The sequence below is a fragment of the Ruditapes philippinarum genome, unplaced genomic scaffold (genome assembly GCF_026571515.1).
Source record: "Ruditapes philippinarum isolate M1 unplaced genomic scaffold, ASM2657151v2 ctg1310_1_1_1_1, whole genome shotgun sequence".
NCBI lineage: Eukaryota > Metazoa > Mollusca > Bivalvia > Venerida > Veneridae > Ruditapes > Ruditapes philippinarum.
The window spans coordinates 185,236-204,813 of record NW_026856986.1 but is presented as its reverse complement, the minus strand read 5'-3'; the positions used below and the strand labels follow the sequence as shown (position 1 = coordinate 204,813).

The 19,578-nt window shown below is 33.3% G+C and overlaps 1 protein-coding gene across 14 annotated transcripts in view; it reads right to left on the bottom strand.

Moving 5' to 3' along the window:
* Positions 1-19,578, bottom strand: part of LOC132748391 (agrin-like) — a 232,091-nt gene that overhangs the window by 28,686 nt on the left and 183,827 nt on the right. For 11 of the 14 annotated variants that reach the window (XM_060737983.1, XM_060737982.1, XM_060737977.1 and 8 more), the window contains 6 exons: positions 19,333-19,447; positions 15,143-15,364; positions 10,164-10,278; positions 9,771-9,883; positions 8,115-8,252; positions 3,025-3,129 (listed from right to left, as the gene is read on the bottom strand). In XM_060737983.1, coding sequence (XP_060593966.1) covers positions 3,025-3,129; positions 8,115-8,252; positions 9,771-9,883; positions 10,164-10,278; positions 15,143-15,364; positions 19,333-19,447 — 808 coding nt within the window. The remainder of the gene's footprint in view (positions 1-3,024; positions 3,130-8,114; positions 8,253-9,770; positions 9,884-10,163; positions 10,279-15,142; positions 15,365-19,332; positions 19,448-19,578) is intronic. The other 3 variants (XM_060737981.1, XM_060737984.1, XM_060737991.1) reach the window with 3 other exon arrangements.

The following is a 19,578-nucleotide window of genomic DNA, read 5'->3' as shown; positions in this document are numbered from 1 at the left end:
AGAATTCATTATATAAATTCTGGGTTTAATAGAAAGTCTAGGGAATTCTCACAATTTTTTTTTTTTTTTTTTTTTTTTTTTTTAAAGCTTAAGTTTTGGCCATCATCATTAATCTTGCTGTTGCAAGTAAATAATATTTATAAAACTTTATATCACAATATCAGTGCTTTTTTAAAACAAGAGGGCCGTGATGGCCCTAGATCGCTCACCTGAATTATCAAACTCATCCAAACAATTACCTAGACAAGCATTCTGACCAAGTCTCATGACAGGTGAGTCAAAAATGTGACCACTACAGTGTTAACAAGGATTATCCATATTTGAGCAGTGCGACATAGTTTTTTACCCAGGTGACACATATTCAAACTTGACCCAGAAATCATCAAAACAAACTTTCAGACCAATTTCCAGGATACTTGGATCAAAACAGTAGCAACTAGAGTGTTAACAAGATTTTTCTATTTTTAGCTCCGGTGACCTAGTTTCACATGCGATTTCGAACTCATCCAAGCAATTACCTAGACAAGCATTCTGACCAAGTTTGATGATAATGGAGTCGAAAATGTGACCACTAGAATGTTAACAAGGTTTTTCCATATTTGGGCGGTGTGACCTAGTTTTTCATCCAAGATGACCCATGTTCGATCTTGACTTAGAAATCATCAAAACAAACTTTCAGACCAATTAACAGAATATTTGGATCACAACAGTAGCCACTAGAGTGTTAACAAGATTTTTCTATTTTTAGCTCCTGTGACCTAGTTTTTCATCCGAGATGTCCCATGTTCGATTTATTCCCAGCAATGACCTAGACAAGTTTCCTGACCAAGTTTGATGACAATTGAGTCAAAATTGTGACCACTAGAGTGTTAACAAGGTTTTTCTATTTTTAGCTCCTGTGACCTAGTTTTTCATCCGAGATGACCCATGTTCGAACTCATCCGAGTTATTACCTAGACAAGCATCTTGATCAAGTTTGATGATGATTGATGCAAAAATGTGACCGCTAAAGTGTTAACAAGGTTTTTCTATTTTTAGCTCCGGTGACCTACTTTTTCATCCGAGATGACCCATGTTCGAACTCATCCAAGCTATCAACTAGATAAGCATCCTGACCAAGTTTGATGATGATTGATGCAAAAATGTGACCGCTAGAGTGTTAACAAGGTTTTTCTATTTATAGCTCCGGTGACCTAGTTTTTCATCCCAGATGACCCATATTCGAACTCATCTGAGCTATTATCTAAACAAGCATCCTGACAAAGTTTGATGATGATTGGGTCAAAAATGTGACCACTAGAGTGGTCACAAGGTTTTTCTATTTTTAGCTCCTGTGACCTAGTTTTTCATCAGAGATGACCCATGTTCGAACTCATCCAAGCAATTGACTAGACAAGCATTCTGACCAAGTTTGATGATGATTGGTTCAAAAATGTGACCACTAGAGTGTTCACAAGGTTTTTCTATTTATAGCTCCTGTGACCTACTTTTTCATCCGAGATGACCCATGTTCGAACTCATCCGAGCTATCATACATGTGACAAATGAAATGGGCCAAATCTGGATTTTCAGCTGGATTTTGAGGCTCAAAACTGGATTTTTTTATCGACTTGAATTTCAGTGCGTGTTTGGCACATTTGGTTCAAAGAATCTATATTACCCTCAAAATCATTAAATGATAATACTTTTTATGATTTTTTTGTTGATCAATATTAATTTATTTCACCAAAAAAATAAATAAATAGATAAATAAATAAGTGTAGTCATACTGGCTATTTCTTAAACAGTCACACTTTCACATTTCATTATTTTCAGTTTGAAGAATTATAATGTCTTTTCAGTCATTCAATAATTAAACACAAGCTATTTGAATACGTGCAACAACTATTCATAAACATAAGACTATGACAGTTAAATAACGAAACATAAGTAAAAGACTCAAAATAAATGCAAGAATCGTTCTGTTATTAAATCCACATTTTTGCCTCGATGATTGCGTAATTCCTAAACAAAACAAAAAATTACCCACTCACTAAAAATAGTTTAATTAGACATCTCAAACAGGTTTTGAATGATCCACTTTAAATGATTCTGCTCCCCTTTTATCTTTATCAGTGCGGCACTAATCAAAGAAAATCAAAGGTTGAGCCGAATTCATACATGTAAATTTACAGGGTAGTTTTGATGACGTAGTAGCGTGTAATACCTACTGCCAAATTACAAAAGAGGTCAATTGACTGACACACGACACGTGATAAGTTAAACATGTGAGAATAACTTTTGGTATTGGAACTGTTTAATACGTCACCTTGCTGTCAATTAGCGACTCAAAATTTAATCCGCTATAATTGAGGATATGGACAGATAACAATCAATGCCCGGAGGCACAATTTACATTTTAGATACAGGTGCTGTGTTTGATTTTTTTATGTTGATTTTTTTTTTAAATATCGGGAATTCAAGCTGTAATATCGGGAATCGGGATCAGTGTTGAAATATCGGGATTTTTTTAAATCCCGCCGGGATGTCACATGTATGACTGCTATCACCTAGACAAACATCCTGACCAAGTTTGATGAAGATTGGGTCAAAAATGTGACCTCTAGAGTGTTCACAAGGTTTTTCTATTTTTAGCTCTTGTGACCTAGTTTTTCATCTGAGATGACCCATGTTCGAACTCATCCGAGCTTTCAACTAGATAAGCATCCTGACCAAGTTTGATGATGATTGAGGCAAAAATGCGACCGCTAGAGTGTTCACAAGCAATTGTGGACGGCCGGACGGACGACGGACGACGGACATTCATCGATCCTAAAAGCTCACCCTGAGCAAGCTCAGGTGAGCTAAAAATTTGTAAATCCTTCATCATACCAATCAATATTTGTTAACATTAAATTATATGTAATAAATCTATAGAACATTATTGCCTTTATTACTTCTTATGATTTTGATGAAGATTAATATGTAATTAAGAAAGAAATATAATTATTCACAATATATATAAAAAGAACATCCATGTATTACCTGGGCAACCACTTTTATCTGGTCCCGGAGCAAAAGTCACATGATCGTCACAGCATCCGTAAACACTCTCCGAGCAGTCCTCGATATAGATGTCGGATAACCGTTCTAATAACAAAATAAGTTTGTATCACGGCATGCAACAAAATAGCACCACAGGTTCTGATACAAGACTCAAACAAGATGTCATAGCATGGTCAAATGTGTACATTATACTCATTATATACTTACGAAACCCTCTAAACTAAATAATCTCTAAAATTAAGTCAAGACTCAAGAGAGTCTATTTTTTATCATTCAGTACCAAAAAAACTCTCTAAACCAAAAGCTCTTTTATCCTATGTTTAACGTTAGGCCATTCATTTACTCTTTAATCTAAACCAAATAAAGCAAAAGTAAAGTACTACAGCAAGTTTATTGAGCATCTTAATAGGGTATGTAATTCTCGATCTTGGTGAAATAGTTGACTACAGAATGATGTAATAAAAAAAATTATCAAAACCAAAAAGAGAAAGCTAAAGGGCTGTAGTAAGGTTAATTTTCAAAATGAGAGAAGTTTTTCGTTGACCAAATAATTATTACAATTTAAGGTCATTCTTCAATAGAAGGAAACATATTAAAAGGAACAAAATAATCTTGAATCCAAAAATTAATGAGATTTGTTTTCTGTCATTCCTTATTAAGAAAAACAAAAAAAAGCATTTTAAAAAATATTGATGATTAAACAATTAATTCAATCACATAAATTTTAAACATATTTATTTAAAGGAACTCCACTGAGGTTTTTTGATATTATGGGACTGAAAATATTTTTTCCAGATAAATGCACCATTTGATGTAGGTTTAGACCACTAATCTTTGTGCAAAATTTCTGATTATTCGAGCTCTTCGATTTTCAATTTATTTCAAAGTATATTTCTTAACTATCTTTGCATATATTTCTGGTTAAAGTGCCCCAGCTCATTTATGTAAGAAATTCAAATGTTATGATTTTACGCTTTTAAACCACAGTGGAGTCCCTTTAATATGGATTGTAAAACAAGTTCCTGGGACAAACCAAAACTGGCATCATATGAGGAAACAAAGTTGTGGCCCAAGTTGGGCTTGAACCCATGATCCCCGGGTTGAGAGACAGTCAACCCAGTCATTTGGCGTGACCACTCTTATTCACATTTCTTTTTTTAAGCTAATTTTTTTATTCCCTGAAGTTTAATAGAGATCACTGAAAACAGGTGGGGTTTGAAGTTTAGAGGATTTCAAACCAAGTCTGCTAAAAATAGAATGCATTTACATCATATTATCAATGTAAATTTTCAAAAGTTCCACAATATACATAAACAATTAAAGCTTATTCAAGATGCTTATCAAAATATTTACATTCAAACACATATCTGAAATAAAAAAATAAAGTCAGTAATAAGTCAAATGTTAGAAATATGAATGTTTTAGAATAAGCCGAATGTTAGCAATTTCTAAATGACTGATAATAATCACTGTTAAAATTGTATAACAACATGAAAGAAAATATGTATGTATCATAGCCCAATGTATTTAAAGTCCTAGTTTTACAAATAATATTTTCTATTATAATTCTTAATATAATGAATCGTCTAAAGAAATTACCAATTACTAAATGTCAAGGGAGGTAATAACATCAAATTTACAAATCTCCACGCACCGGTTACGCTACGGCCAGTAACCACTGCCTTCACACAAATCACGTGATGATGGTCTTATCACATGATTGTGTAAAAATGGCGTATACGCCAATGAAATCGTTGAAAAAATGTTTTATCTGTAATAAACAGCCACATTAAAACTTGAACTCTGGTTTCAAATATGTTGATATGATTAAAAAAAATTGATTTTTGTAAAGCGTAGAGTCAAAATTAATAATTACTTGAATGATTTCTCTTTCGAGAGGGGTCATTGTTTTGGAAATAAACGGTGCGGTATTAAAATTCTAAAAAGTTATTTTCACAATATTTATGTTTCCAAAATTATTTTTTATTTTAGTTCACATCTAACACCTATCGGTCTTGAAACATTAGCAAAACCGTGTTTACTTTTTAAAATAAATATAAAAATTGAAAAAATTCATATCGTCAAAAATCTTGACGAAAATGTTGTGATGGCAGAGATCTAATCCTGTAAGGGGAGATCACTGCGTAGGAGATTGCAAATTTACAAATATATTACTGAATGACAAGGGAGAATATTACATTATCAGATAATATCAAAGGAGGTTATAAAGTCACCAAATATAATGGAATGACTGCAGGATTTCAAGGGAGGTAAAAACACTGTAGAATTTGGAATTACAAGGGAGGTAATAACAGTATATTAGAATTTGGAATTTCAAGGGAGGTAATAACATTATTTGTGGTCTCTCAGGTTTGAAAGACCCTTAGTCTTTTCACCTATTTTTTTTTTCATTACAAAATAACGAAATTAATCTCACAATTGGTATTTTGTTCTTTAAATCAGTTATATCAGTGCCATTTTGGATTCAGCCAACCCTCTGGAACTTAATTCCCTTTAAAAACTTAACTGTTTTTGCCCCAATCCTTAAAACTGTTTTAATCGTGAAAATAATAAACATAAAACTTCAGTATATATACCAAAACATATTTAAAAGTATTATGTTTTCCAAACACTGACAAACACAATGTTTATTTATTTACTGGGAAAGAAACAGTAAAATAACAATGGTATATCATCACTGACAACTTGCAAACAATATACAAAAGAGGGGGTGGGGGACAGTTTGCAGTTCAGATACATGAGGTTAAGAAGGAAATTTCCAATGTCAGAGAAAGAAAGAAATCAAGCATGGCACATCCAATTTTAGTAAATAACATTTCTGATGAAATTTAATGGACAATTTATTGTCAACTATAAGTGGTAAAGTACAGTTTATCAACCATTAGTGTTTAAAGTACAGTTAACCATGAGTGGTAAAGTACAGTCAACACTTTACTTAGTGGTACAGTACAGTTTATTAACCATTAGTGTATAAAGTACAGTTAACCATAAGTGGTAATGTACAGTCAACACTTTACTTAGTGGTAAAGTACAGTTTATTAACCATTAGTGTATAAAGTACAGTAAACCATGAGTGGTAAAGTACAGTCAACCATTAGTGTTTAAAGTACAGTTAACGATTAGTGTGTAAAGTACAGTCAACCATTAGTGGTAAAGTACAGTCCAACCATTAGTGGTAAGGTACAGTCAACCACTAGTGCTAAAGTACTGTCAACCATTAGTGGTAAAGTACAGTCAACCATTACATGCATAAGTGCTTAAGTACAGTCAACCATTAGTGGTAAAGTAGAGTCAACCATTTGTGATAAAGTACAGTAAACAATTAGTGGTAAGGTACAGTCAACCATGAGTGCTCATTAGTGTTAAGTAAAGTCAACCAAATAAAAACAATTGCATATATTGAGTTGAAAGAGCCTCTTAACTTTCAAGAAAAGCCAGGAGTCATTAACACATTATGTGGACAGGCACAACATACATATCAAATCCCTAACCATATCTCAATCAAGTAGAAACCATTATTTATCTAATACATAACTGTCAAACCTAATATTTTCTATAGACAGGAACATCAATCTTAATGATAAATAAAATGGAAGAAGTTTTATCTGGCTATCTTTCCTGTCAAGAAAGTAAAAGTAAATTGCAGTTTTAGAAGTCTATCCCTCACCCTTCAGCTTATTTCATGTTAAAAGTATTATCATAATTATATAATAAAAAGAGAAAAGAAAGAAAGTTAGAATGAATTAAGAATTAACGCATGCATTTTAGCAAACATGGCCGACTCGAACATAGGTTTGTTTTACATAAACGTAGGGCAAGTGAACACCTTTGCAGAAATGCATATACAGGATATTGGTAGATAATTTCCATACAAAACATGCTAAATGTTTATAAAAGTGATACTTTCACTAAAATTTTGTGGGATGCTTTCAAGTATCTTATTTCCTTTTTTTTCTCTAAAACTTCATTTTTAATCTTTTTATCATTTTTGTATTTTATATTTTTCAAGCAACATTCTGTACCATGGCATGATTGTGAATTTATGAAGTATCAGAAAGCACAAGCCATGGTCTTTCCATAGAATATCAAACCTTGGTAATTTATCATTTAATATAAAACCATGGCATTATAATGTTTTATCAAAATCAAACACAAAAAAACAACCATGGCATAAATATGTTTTATCATTTTCTAATACATGTACCAAAAAACCATGGCATTATATGGATGACATTTAAATTATGTGCCATGACAAAAAAGTCTATAGAAAAGAAAAAACCATAACATAAAAATGTTTCAAACATGACATAAAATATGTGAAACAACAACTATGGTATGTATGTATTTGTGACATAAAAGTTCATACCAAAATGCAATATATACATATTCCAAAAATCAAGGTTCTTTCAATAATGCACATGTGCAAAAAATGCAGCCTCAATCATGGCATGATGATGAAAGCAAGGTATGTTAAAAGATTGAGACACACATAGATAATGGGTAAATAATCGTAATATATATATTTGATTCAGCATAACACAAAGCATAAAGCATACATTATTACACATTTATTGTCAAGTATGAAGACACACAAATATGTTACACAGACACAAAAAAGACAGCATATACAGGCATACATGATTTTGTAACACGATTCAATACACAAAAAGACGTTTGAACTACACACAAAAAATGACAATAAATGAAAAATAAGAGAATAAAGCCAATTACATTCTGTTGAAAAAGGAAGGGAGACAATTTATCAGGAAAATGCAATTTCATTATGCAGTAGTCTCCCCTAGAAGTACTAAACCTATTTTACAGAATTTTTTCAGTTTTCATCTTTTTGATCTATAATTTTTAAAGTTTGACTGTTTCTTTTTTTATTACATGTCAGAATTTTATATAATAAGAATTGAATCTTTCGTTAAATGTAAGAAAGCAGTTATCTTAATTTTTTCCCGTGATAATCAAGATTTACATACAACTAGGGGAGGTAACTACTGCATGAAGTTTGTAGTAAATTGGGTTGTGCTAGAGTTACCTACCTTCATTACAGCACTTTCTGAATTGCACATGGCAGTAGCTCCCAGATGGGCAATCGTGGCCGCCTGTACACGCATATGGAAGACCAGTGGCTGAATTTAACACAGGGCTGAGTCCATCACATAAAACTTCATCCATATCTATAAATAAATTGGGCCTTATTATTTTCATGGAATATTATCATCATCTTTACTAATCTATCTCTTAAATTATATGATTCATAATATATGAGGAGCTTGGTAACTCACTTCTTCTACGTTATAGCAACAAAATTCATAGAATCCTAGAGTCTTAGAATTTGCATAAAAAAAGGTACCATGAATAGTGTTTAGAAACAAATATTATTTTTTACTCAAGTTTGCTCTTTTTACAGAGGATAATCGTTATTGTACATGGCCTAATTTGTACAATATACATATTTTTTTCCAAGATGATTTTACAGGACACTTAATTCACAAATTTATTTTCGCCACAATTTCCCCATAGTAAATTTTAAAGAAATAAATTTAATACATATGAGCAGCAAAAATTGCCCGAAGTTCCCGTTTCATGGGAAAACAATGTGGAAATTCCTCCTCCTAAAGGTATATTACTGTTCACAAAAACTGGTTTCTGTTCCCAAAAACTTATGGGAAACCAGTTTTTTTGCATTTAAATTATAAAAAAACTAACAAACAAATGACCAAGGGAATGGAATGCATGTAAATGCTCTTATGTTTAAAATGGGGGAAAAAAAACAATTCTCCATGAACATTAATTGTTGTTCACCTCTTATAAATTCAATACTAACATAATCGCCTCCCACACTCTAGAGTCTAAACACTTGTTACAATTATTTCCCTTGATTTACACATTAAATTGTCAGATTTACACAGATAACCTATCATTAGTGAAGATAATTGCTAAAAGCTTTTAAGCAGAACAGGCAAATATGGCTTCATACTTAATGCAATCTCTTTTGCAATGGCATAATGAGAGCTGAATATTGATTACTTCAGTAACATGCAACTTCCAGATGATCTAAAACCTAGACCGCGCATGTTTGAAAAATTTGAAATACATTTGTAATGAAATGATGACAATGATAAGAATACTTTGTTTTTTTTACAGCAGTTTTTTTAGAGCCCTGCAGATTTTGTGCAACACAATATTCTACAAGTGTAAAGTGTGTTGGAAGACCTAAGGTCCTCCCTTATGCAATTACTTTAAGATTGTTTCCAGCACAAATGTGTCATCAACTACCCTGTCAGTTATAAAGAACCCTAAGTAAGTTAAAAAGAACCTATCCCTCTAATAACCCCCCCCCCCCCCCAAAAAAAAACAACAAACAAAAAACAAAAAAAACAACAAAAAACAACAGATGAATGGTAAGCAGATAGAATTAAATATCTTGAATGAATAATTTTTGAATTGCTACCCTTATTAGTTCATGTTATAAGAAGAGTCATAGAACTTAATTTAATCTTCTAATGTTTCAATTATGAAAAAAAGGCCAGAGCACTTGGTGATAAAAGTTCCGACATAGTATGAATGAAGTTTTCTGACAGGGGAAATTGTTTGCACCCGTCCAGCCAACACCATTCACCAAGTTTACAACTGATTTTTCTTTTGGAAAGCATGCTTAAAAACTTTGATTGAATTTGAAAATATATTCTTACCATCACAGCTGTCCATTGATTGCACAACAATTCTTTTTTGTCCATTACAGGCAGCCTTGTCCAGTTCACATTTGTTTCCATAAGTCACACCATCAGAGCCGCAAACTGGAGATCTAAATTTAGCAATTGTTTTAATCCTTAAGTTACACACAATTGTATTTCTAATTCATGAACCCTTTAATTGGCAGAATCAAATTATATTGTGTTGTTTTAAAACTTCTAGAGAATTAACATTAATTAGAGACTATAAATCATACAACTTTCATGTTTTGATCTTCACTTTCCATAATTTATATGAAGTTTATAATACAGAGATTGCTCAATAAAGTTTTTAATTGAATGGATTTCGTCTTTAACATCATACACGTTTCTTTTGTACATTTTATACCTTACCTTACAGCATCACAACTGAAGCTACAGGAGCATCTGGAGATACCCTCCATGTCAAGGTAGCACGTACCGCCATAACGCTCACACAAGCTATCCTCGCAGTCCGACCCTGAACCTTCTACAGATCAAAATAACATAATTGCATAACACAAAAAAATAAAGATTATTGAGCCCATCACCATTGCAAAATTGATATTTGGTATGTAAAAATAACCGTAATTCTTTTCTAAAAAGAATTGTTTGTACATATCTTATGCAGTCTTTTTCAATCCTGTATTATCTGAAAAACCTATTGGTACGATTCTTAGTCAAATTTTGTTTATTTCCACCCAAGTCAAGTAGCAAAATTTACAATATCAAACTCTTAGCTTGTATGATATTCAAAAAAGAAGTTTACATACATGAAGCAAAATTTTAAAAGCAACATATAAGTGCTAAAACTGAACTAGAAAATAAGCTCGAAGAATTATTTGAAACTAAACTTCAGAGGGAAACATTGTTTGCAAAATGTATAATTATAAATCTAGATAAGAAATAGCACAGTAACCAGTTGTAACTCTTTTTTCATGTATAATGACCAACAACAATATAAATCAATTAAAATTGTTGTTTTTTTCCATTATTTAAAAGAGCAATATTTGATTAATATTTAAACTATTTAAAACACCTTGGAAACTGCCATAATACATCTTTACTGCCAAATTCTAAAAATACTTTCAACTTCCATAATCCATACAGAAAAGTTAAAAATAGTCAGCTTGAAAAATCATTTTGGTAAAAACATTAAAATGTACATTACTTTGAATGAAAAACCAATATACAATACAGATGACCCCACACTCCACTGTTTAGTCTACTGACAGCAGGACAGTATGAGAGAGGGACAAAGGAAATTCTTCAGGACTCCCCCTGCCCCTGTTGGGGCATAAAAATGACAATTTTTCCAATGTTGACATCTTGATTTTTCCCAAAAATTTAGAATTACAAATCTTAATTTTATATCATAAAGTATGCTTAAAAGAAAATAATAACAAGCAATATAACAACCCCAGATGCACAACTGCACATTGCTGACCAATATGTCTGTAAAGTTTCATGACTCCAAGTCAAATATTGCAAATTCTTTACTAAGTCATGGGCAATAACTCTACAAAACTGAATTAATGAACGTGCACAACCCCAGGTGCACAGCTTCACATGCTGATCAACATGATAAAGTTGATTCTGGCTCAAGCACTTTTAGAGGTACACATGACACAGCATTTTGGAATGGTTTTTGCTATTTTAGTCAAGGGAAAAATTACTCTACAGATCCTTGATTAATATACAAGCGTACAAGCAAACCCCAAGGTGCACAACTATACATGCTGACCAACATTTCTGTAAAATTTCATAATTTTAGTTCAAATACTTTTTGAGCTAAGCGGGACACAAGTTGAAATTTGCAAATTTTTACTAAGTATTAAGGGCAATCACTCTGACAAAACTTAATTAATCCATACGCCAAACCCAAGGTGCACAACTTCACATGCTGATCAACATTCCTGTAAAGTTTGTTGACTCTATGCCAAGCACTTTTAGAGCTAAATGTGGCATAACATGCAAATGCAGACAAGGGCAAATCTAAATGCTCCCTCTAGAGTAGGGGGAAGGGGCATAAAAAGCAAATGCTGTAAAGAAAATCAGTATTTAGAAAGTAAAAACATTGCTTTGCTAAGTGGAAGCAAGTTGAGAATGAGTGTAGCTAAAAAAACATCGCTTATAGGAATTGGTTGAGAGTGAAAAGGAATTATTGTGAGTGAAAAGGAATTGTTGAGAGTGAAGAGTGAAAAGGAATTGCTTGAGAGTTAAAAGGAATTGCTTGAGAGTGAAAGGAAATACTTGAGAGTAAAAAGGAACTGTTAAGAGTGAATAGGAATTGTTTGAGAGTAAAAAGGAACTGTTGAGAGTGAAAAGGAAATGCTTGAGAGTAAAAATGAACTGCTTGAGAGTGGAAGAAAGTGTTAAGAGTGAATAAGAATTGTTTGAGAGTAAAAATGAACTGTTGAGAGTGAAAAGAAAATGCTTGAGAGTGAAAATGAATTGCTTGAGAGTGAAAAGGAATTACTTGAGAGTGAAAAGGAATTGTTTGAGAGTATAATGGCTTAAAGAAAAGTTACTAATACAGTCAAACGTGTATCAAACGACTGCGCAAGGGAAACACCCAAAACGGTCGCTTAATGAAACGGTCTCTTAAGACAGTCAGCATGATATAAAAGTCAAAATTAATAAATGACGTCTTTCTCATGAAGTGGGAATGTTTTTCAACTTCATTTTTACATAAATGTTGAATAATTATTACGCTACGATAATCTAAATGGATGCAATTTGAAAAAATAACTTTCTGATATTTATTGATAAATTACGTATATGTTTTACATTTTTTCCAGAGTTTTTTAACTTCTCCGTTGTTTTTCCTTGTCTCCAGCACGAAAACCGTATTAGTGAAGATGTTTTCTGTTGTGCATTTTTCCATTTGAAATAAACAAACTACATCTAATTGTTACGATTAATTTAATTGCTGATCAAGTTCAAGGTCAATTCAATGCAGTCTAAATGTCAACAAGCGAAGCGTATACACCATCTCAGTAGGGGCGGAGCGGTGCATTGTTTATCCGATATTATTGGATAATACACGTCACGGGTATACTTAACTTCATTTGCATACGCTAATACGGTTTGGGAAATAGAGTTTTTCACACGTTTATTTGTTGTGTTTTGATTGTTGACACTTGTGACATTACGAGGTGGCGTTCTCTAAAAACACAATTACTTGACAGGTAAAAGTGGTCGTTTAATGAAAAGATTGATCTCAATTGTGTGACTAATTAGCGGTCACTGGTCGCGTTGAGCAAAAGTCGCTTAATACATTAAAGATGTAGAGAGAAAATTATCGGGGGGAATTTTAAGTGGTCGTTTAAGACAAAAGTCGCTTAATACACGTGGTCGCATGGGCAAGTTAGACTGTATAAGAATGAAAAAGGTCTTGTGAAAATACTTTATTATTTCAGAAAAATATATAAGTCTTACAGAATGAAACGGCTTTACTTCAGAGGTAAAAAAGGTGAAAATATGAAAAGGTGAAAAACGTAACTTGAAGAATTGTATTTACATTAAAATATCTTAAATTTTACACATTGACAATTTCAAAACCATTATGTTATTTTTTTCATAAAAAATAGATATAAGCATTAAAAATATAATAATTTATTGTTTTCCCACTGCATTAGAATTATTTGCCAATTACCATACAATTGTAATGAAAAGAATTTAGTAAGCCTGGAACACTTTATTTTTGACATATTTAACATTTTCGACATGCTTGCATGGCGCTTCAAATGTGAACTTTATAATTAATATATTTTTTGTGTAGCAGACATATTTACTGTCAACATTGCATTTCTTCTTCAAGTCAAAAGATGGTAAGTTCAAGTGTATATTGAAAAATTACCAAACATTTGTAATTTATAAGATGGTAATAGAAATACATCCGTAACACACAGTTAATAAACACTTACGTAATCATTATTATGGTGATATTGATAATGTATTAGCAAAAAGAAATACTAAGAAAGAATAGTTTCTTTTTCTTGGCAAAACTGGATTTTCCCAAGGGAAAACCACATATCTGTAGAAATTTAGCAAAGCAATTGCATTAGAATATTGCGAATAGAATTTTTTACAACAAATATACAATACTTATATATACATGTATATGACAATGTAAACACTGTGAGGCTTACATTTATTTGGTGGTTCAAATAACAGAAAACTACATATAATACAAAAAAAAAGAAATTTAAAATTTATAATACTGCACATTTGTAACATCATTTTTGATTGGCTAATCACAATGCTAATAATTCAGTTGTATACAGAACTGTACTGCAAATCTATGATTATTATTTATTTTCATTTTATACACAGAATTCAAAAAAAGGCAATTGTGCAATATTATAAATTTGATTTATAACACTTTTGAATGGTTATCAATTATGGCAATATATAAATGCATTTTTGCAAAATACTTGCTACTGACGTGTTTTTTCTTTTGAAGGTCAAATAATCTTTATAATTCTTTATAAAACATAAAACAAGGTTTTTAAAAAATAAATGCAAGGTTTTCCCCTATAAATGGATTTTCAAGTCACTCAGAGTTACTCATAAAGTCATATTAAATTCATAAATTTTGGTTCATGAATTAAGAAATAATAGTTAATACCACAAGCATTAAAAATATTAAAGCCCCTGTGACATCATAAGTGTTTCAGCAAAGAAATTTGCATGAACTAATTTTACACTGTATTTCACTCTCAAAGAATTAATATGTTAACTTTTTGGCACATTTCTATTGATTTTGTAAAATAAGCATGGCCTAATGTCATTATGAGGGTGACATTTACATCTGAGAGAACTTAATGACATTTTCTTGAATAATGGAAAACGGAATTGAATTTACAAAACCTAAAAACTTTCCTTCACAGCTCTGTGACTGAAGATCAGAAACTTGAGCTTCTTTCTAAAAGCACTGACATTTTTATGGCAATGAAAGTAATAAAATTTTTAATTTTGCCTGAGATCTAACATTTATTCCAAAGAAACTGATGAATTCCACATGAAATATTGCCTTAACATTTATTCTAAAGAAACGGATGCATTTCCTCATGAAATATTCCCTCAATTTTTGATGATGGGATTTGTGGCTATTTACTCTGGTGGTGTCTTATAGAAATTGCCTGAAATTTTAAGGATCATGTGACCATGACCTTGATGGTGAGTTAAGTAAAACTGTGCCTCACTTATGAAGATGGGATATGTGATCATAAATCTTAATCACATGTTCTAGAAATTGCCTTTGAGTTATGAAGATTATACATGTATATTGTCAACTTAAAAAATATATATGATCAAATGCAAAACCTATCACCAATCCGTTCATTTACCTCCTGACCCAGATATTTCATTCTCATGACATTCGCCACTCTTTACTATTTCTAATTCCTTATTCAATCGGCATGCTTCTTTCCTCATCTCGCAGGCATTTCTGTAGGTTTTCTCATCACTGGCACAGACAGACTGGTAGTCATGAGGACAAACCTGGGGGCAAACACAAGTGCCATGGACACAGTCTGCTCCATATTTACACTGAACACCATTACAGTTCTCTGTAAGGAAAAATGTGTGTTACATTTAAGTACTACCATTCACCTTTTGATTAACAGGTATATAATATAACAGGTAAGTTAACAAACATGAAGCATAATACAATCTAGGCAATAAACTAGAAATGTGTCCCTAAGGACATGGATGCCGCCACATTTAAAAGTTTTTGCTAATCGACAGACAGAGTGACAGTCTGCAGGGCAGCAGACTGGACAGACAAGGGCAAATCTAGTAGTGGGGGCAAAATTTTAATCAACTATTCAATCAAAATGAATATCTTGTAAAATTTACCAATATAAATTGTATTTATAGCAGTATATACATACATTTTAACCCTTTGAATTAGTAATGCAAGACTGCTTTTAATTGTCACCAGCACAAGAGCAACTTGGCCCAAGCCAGTACATCCTTGCAGTCTGGCCAGGCCTAAAACTGTTGTCGGACTTAACTTTAAATTTTCAATTTCATATTCTCAAACTTGATAATGAACAGTTCCAAAAATGTTAACTTGCAAAGCTATTTAGGGGGGTATTAATTAAGAATTTCAGTAGGTTAAAGGTTAAGATCCTGTATGTACATGAACAAAAGCTACCTGTTCACAAACTGCAGAATATTTTCGGAATTTTTTTCACAGATTTCGCATCAAACTTTATGACATAATCTTTATACTATGAAAGTAAAATAGGAAGTTAATGAAAACAAAGTTGGTGATACTGTATATGGGATTTTAATGTTGTTATAACAGGCACTGCAAGAAATAAAAAGATTAGTCAATGAAGCACACACGAGACTAGTCTGAATTATCTTCAAATTGTTTATCTAAAGAAAAACAATAATGGTAAAGTTTGTACCTTTAAAATGCTTAAAAACTTAAATTCTTTCAATCACATATGACTTAAAATTATTATAATTGGTTATAATTATAAACATAAATTTGCAGGTAAAAAAAGATATTCAGCATTTTAAGAAGACTAAGTAACCAAGGTCCACTATGAAGTAACAAACCATTTTATTGTTTTCATCTGTTTTGTACGTTAATAATTATTTGTATTATCTCCTGCATCTGTTTTGTATCATACAATTTGTATTATTTCTTTGTCTATCTTGTATCATACAAATTGTATTATCTCTTGTATCCGTTTTTGTATCATACAACTTGTATTATTTCTTTATCTATCTTGTATCATACAACTTGTATTATCTCCTGTATCTGTTTTGTGTTTTATAACTTGTATTATTTCCTTTACTTGTCCTGTATCATACAACTTGCATTATTTGTTTATCTAACTTGTGTCACACAACTTGTGCTATTTTTTTTATTTGTTTTTGTATGTTATAACTTGTATTGTTTCCTCTATCTGTTTTGTATCATACAACTTGTATCATTTCTTATCACACAACTTGTAATTTATTTCTCTATATCCATTTTGTACCTTACAACTTGTATAATTTCTCTTTCGTATTTTTGTCTTTTGTATGCTACAACTTGAAATATTTTGTGTCATGGAACCTGTATATATTCATTCCTATCTATGTTTGGTATCATACAACTTATATAATATATGTTTTGTTGGAAGGTGTCGGGGGTTTCAATGAATAAGTGACACACATTGAAAGTTTAAAGCTTTATACAGCAATATACAGGGGAAAAAATCAACATTGTTAATGTATTTAAATTTTGCAAATGAATAGTAAAATACGGTTTACTCATTTTCAAAAAGGACAATGATTCCTCTTTGAATTTTTGGGGGAATCTATATTGAATTATTTTAATGAAACAGAAGCTTATTACTAAATATGTATCTTAAAATCTATCTAAAATTGTGCACGTACTAGTGTATCAAAATTTGAGCAAATTTTATGTTTTACATAGCAGTGTGTGAACAAGCAGCTTTTAGTTTATTTCATTTTACTATTACACTCTTTTCTGCTAAGATACCAATGACCTCATTAACCCTGCTGGAATCAGAAGTAACTAGCTTTTGACAGTATAGAGCCAGGACAGCATGCACAGTTTTCAGTCATAATACTGCTGACTGAATAAAAAAATTTCATTGTGATATCCCCTAAAACTGATATTGGAAGCCAGCCTTTGCCACTGGTACTGAGCCATACCAACCTTTGCCACAAGCACTGAGTCAGACCAGCCATTGCCATCAGTAATGAGTCACAAGGCCAATCTTTGATACCAGTATTGAGCCAGGGCAGCTTTTGACAAAATTATTCTGCCAGGACAGCCTTGCTACAAGTACTGAGCCAGGCCAACCTTTGCCATCAGTGCTGAGCCAGGCCAACCTTTGCCATCAGTGCTGAGCCAGGCCAACCTTTGCCATCAGTGCTGAGCCAGGCTAGCCTTTTCCATCCATACTGAGCGGGCCAGACATTACCATTAGTACTGAACAAGCCTTTGCCACCAATATTGAGCCAGACCAGCCTTTGTAACCAGTATTGAGCCAGGGCTGTCTTTGTCATAAAAATTGAGCCAGACCAGCCATTGCCACAGTATTGAGCCAGGCCAGCCTTTGCCACCAGTACTGAGCCAGGCCAGTCTTTTCCATTAGTATTAAGCCAGCCTTTGCCACCAGTACTGAGCCAGGCCAGTCTTTTCCATTAGTATTAAGCCAGCCTTTGTCACCAGTATTGAGCCAGGCCAGCCTTTGCCACCAGTACTGAGCCAGGCCAGCCTTTGACACCAGTACTGAGCCAGGCCAACATTTGCCACCAGTACTGAGCCATGCCAACCTTTGACACCAGTATTGAGCCAGACTGCCTTTGCCACCAAGTACTGAGCCAGGCCAGCCTTTGTCACCAAAATTGAGCTTGACCAGCCATTGCCACCTGTATTGAGTGGGCCAGCCTTTGACATAAGTATTGAGCCAAGCCGCCTGTTTTTGCCACAAGTATTGAGCAAGGCCTGTATTTTCCACCAAGTACTGAGCCACCTTTGACACCAGTATTGAGCCAGGCCTGCCTTGGTCACCAAGTACTAAGCCAGGCCAATCTTTGCAACCAGTACTGATCAAGGCCAGCCTTAGCCACCAGTACTGAGCCAGGTAAGCCTTTGCTACCAGTATTGAGCCGGGCCAGCCTTTGCCACCAGTACTGAGCCAGGCCAGCCTTTGCCACCAGTGCTGAGCCAGACCAGCCTTTGCCACCAGTACTGAGCCAGGCCAGCCTTTGCCATCAGTATTGAGCCAGACCAGCATTTGCCACCAGTATTAAGCCAGGCCAGCCTTTGCCACAAGCATTGAGTCAGGCCAAGCTTGCTACAAATACTGAACCAGGCTAGCCATTGCCACAAGTATTGAGTAAAGCTAGCAATTGCTACAAATACTGAGCCAGGCCAGCCTTTGCCAGTAGTATTGAGCCAGGCTAACCATTGCCACCAGTATTGAGTAAAGCTAGCCATTGCCACCAGTATTGAGCAAATCTAGCCATTAATACAAATACTGAGCCAGGCCAGCCTTTGCCAGCAGTATTGAGGCAGGCTAGCCATTGCCACCAGTGTTGAGCAAAGCTAGCCATTGCTACAAATACTGAACCAGGCTAGCCCTTGTCACCAGTATTCTACTAGGCCAGCAATTGCCACAAGTATTGAGCCAGGCAGCTTTTGCCACCAGAACTGAGCAAGACCAGCCTTCATAACAGTGCATGTCAGTAACCAGACTCTATCCTGCCAACTTGAAAAAAAAATTGTAATATTTGAAATTTGAAAAAGAAATCCCAGAATAATGAGCTATTCCAAATTTTAAGTAGGACAAGACCATTAAACAAAACTTCAGTAGGTCAAGGGTTTAGGCATTCAAGCACCTTGTACAAATGACCTGTGGACCTTCAATTAAATAAGCAATATGTCTTTTATCACATTCTGGCAGTTAAATGAAAACTAAGGGTTAAAAATGTCCTAATGTTCAATAATGTAAATGTATTTAAATAAGAATTAAATTAATGTAAAGGAATTTATGCTAACCACAATCTCCGAATCTATGCAGTAAAATGTGTTTCCTGTTCTTACAAGACGCGACCATCAGTTCACAATCATTGTTATATGTGTTACCATCTGTACCACACACTTTTGTTATAGACTGCAATGTACACCAACACATAATGAGCATATACACGTGTTGGCATAATAATTGGCATAGTTTACACATGTTGACATAATAATTGGCATAGTTAAAACTATAAAAAAAGAACCATTATTATGCTCATCAAA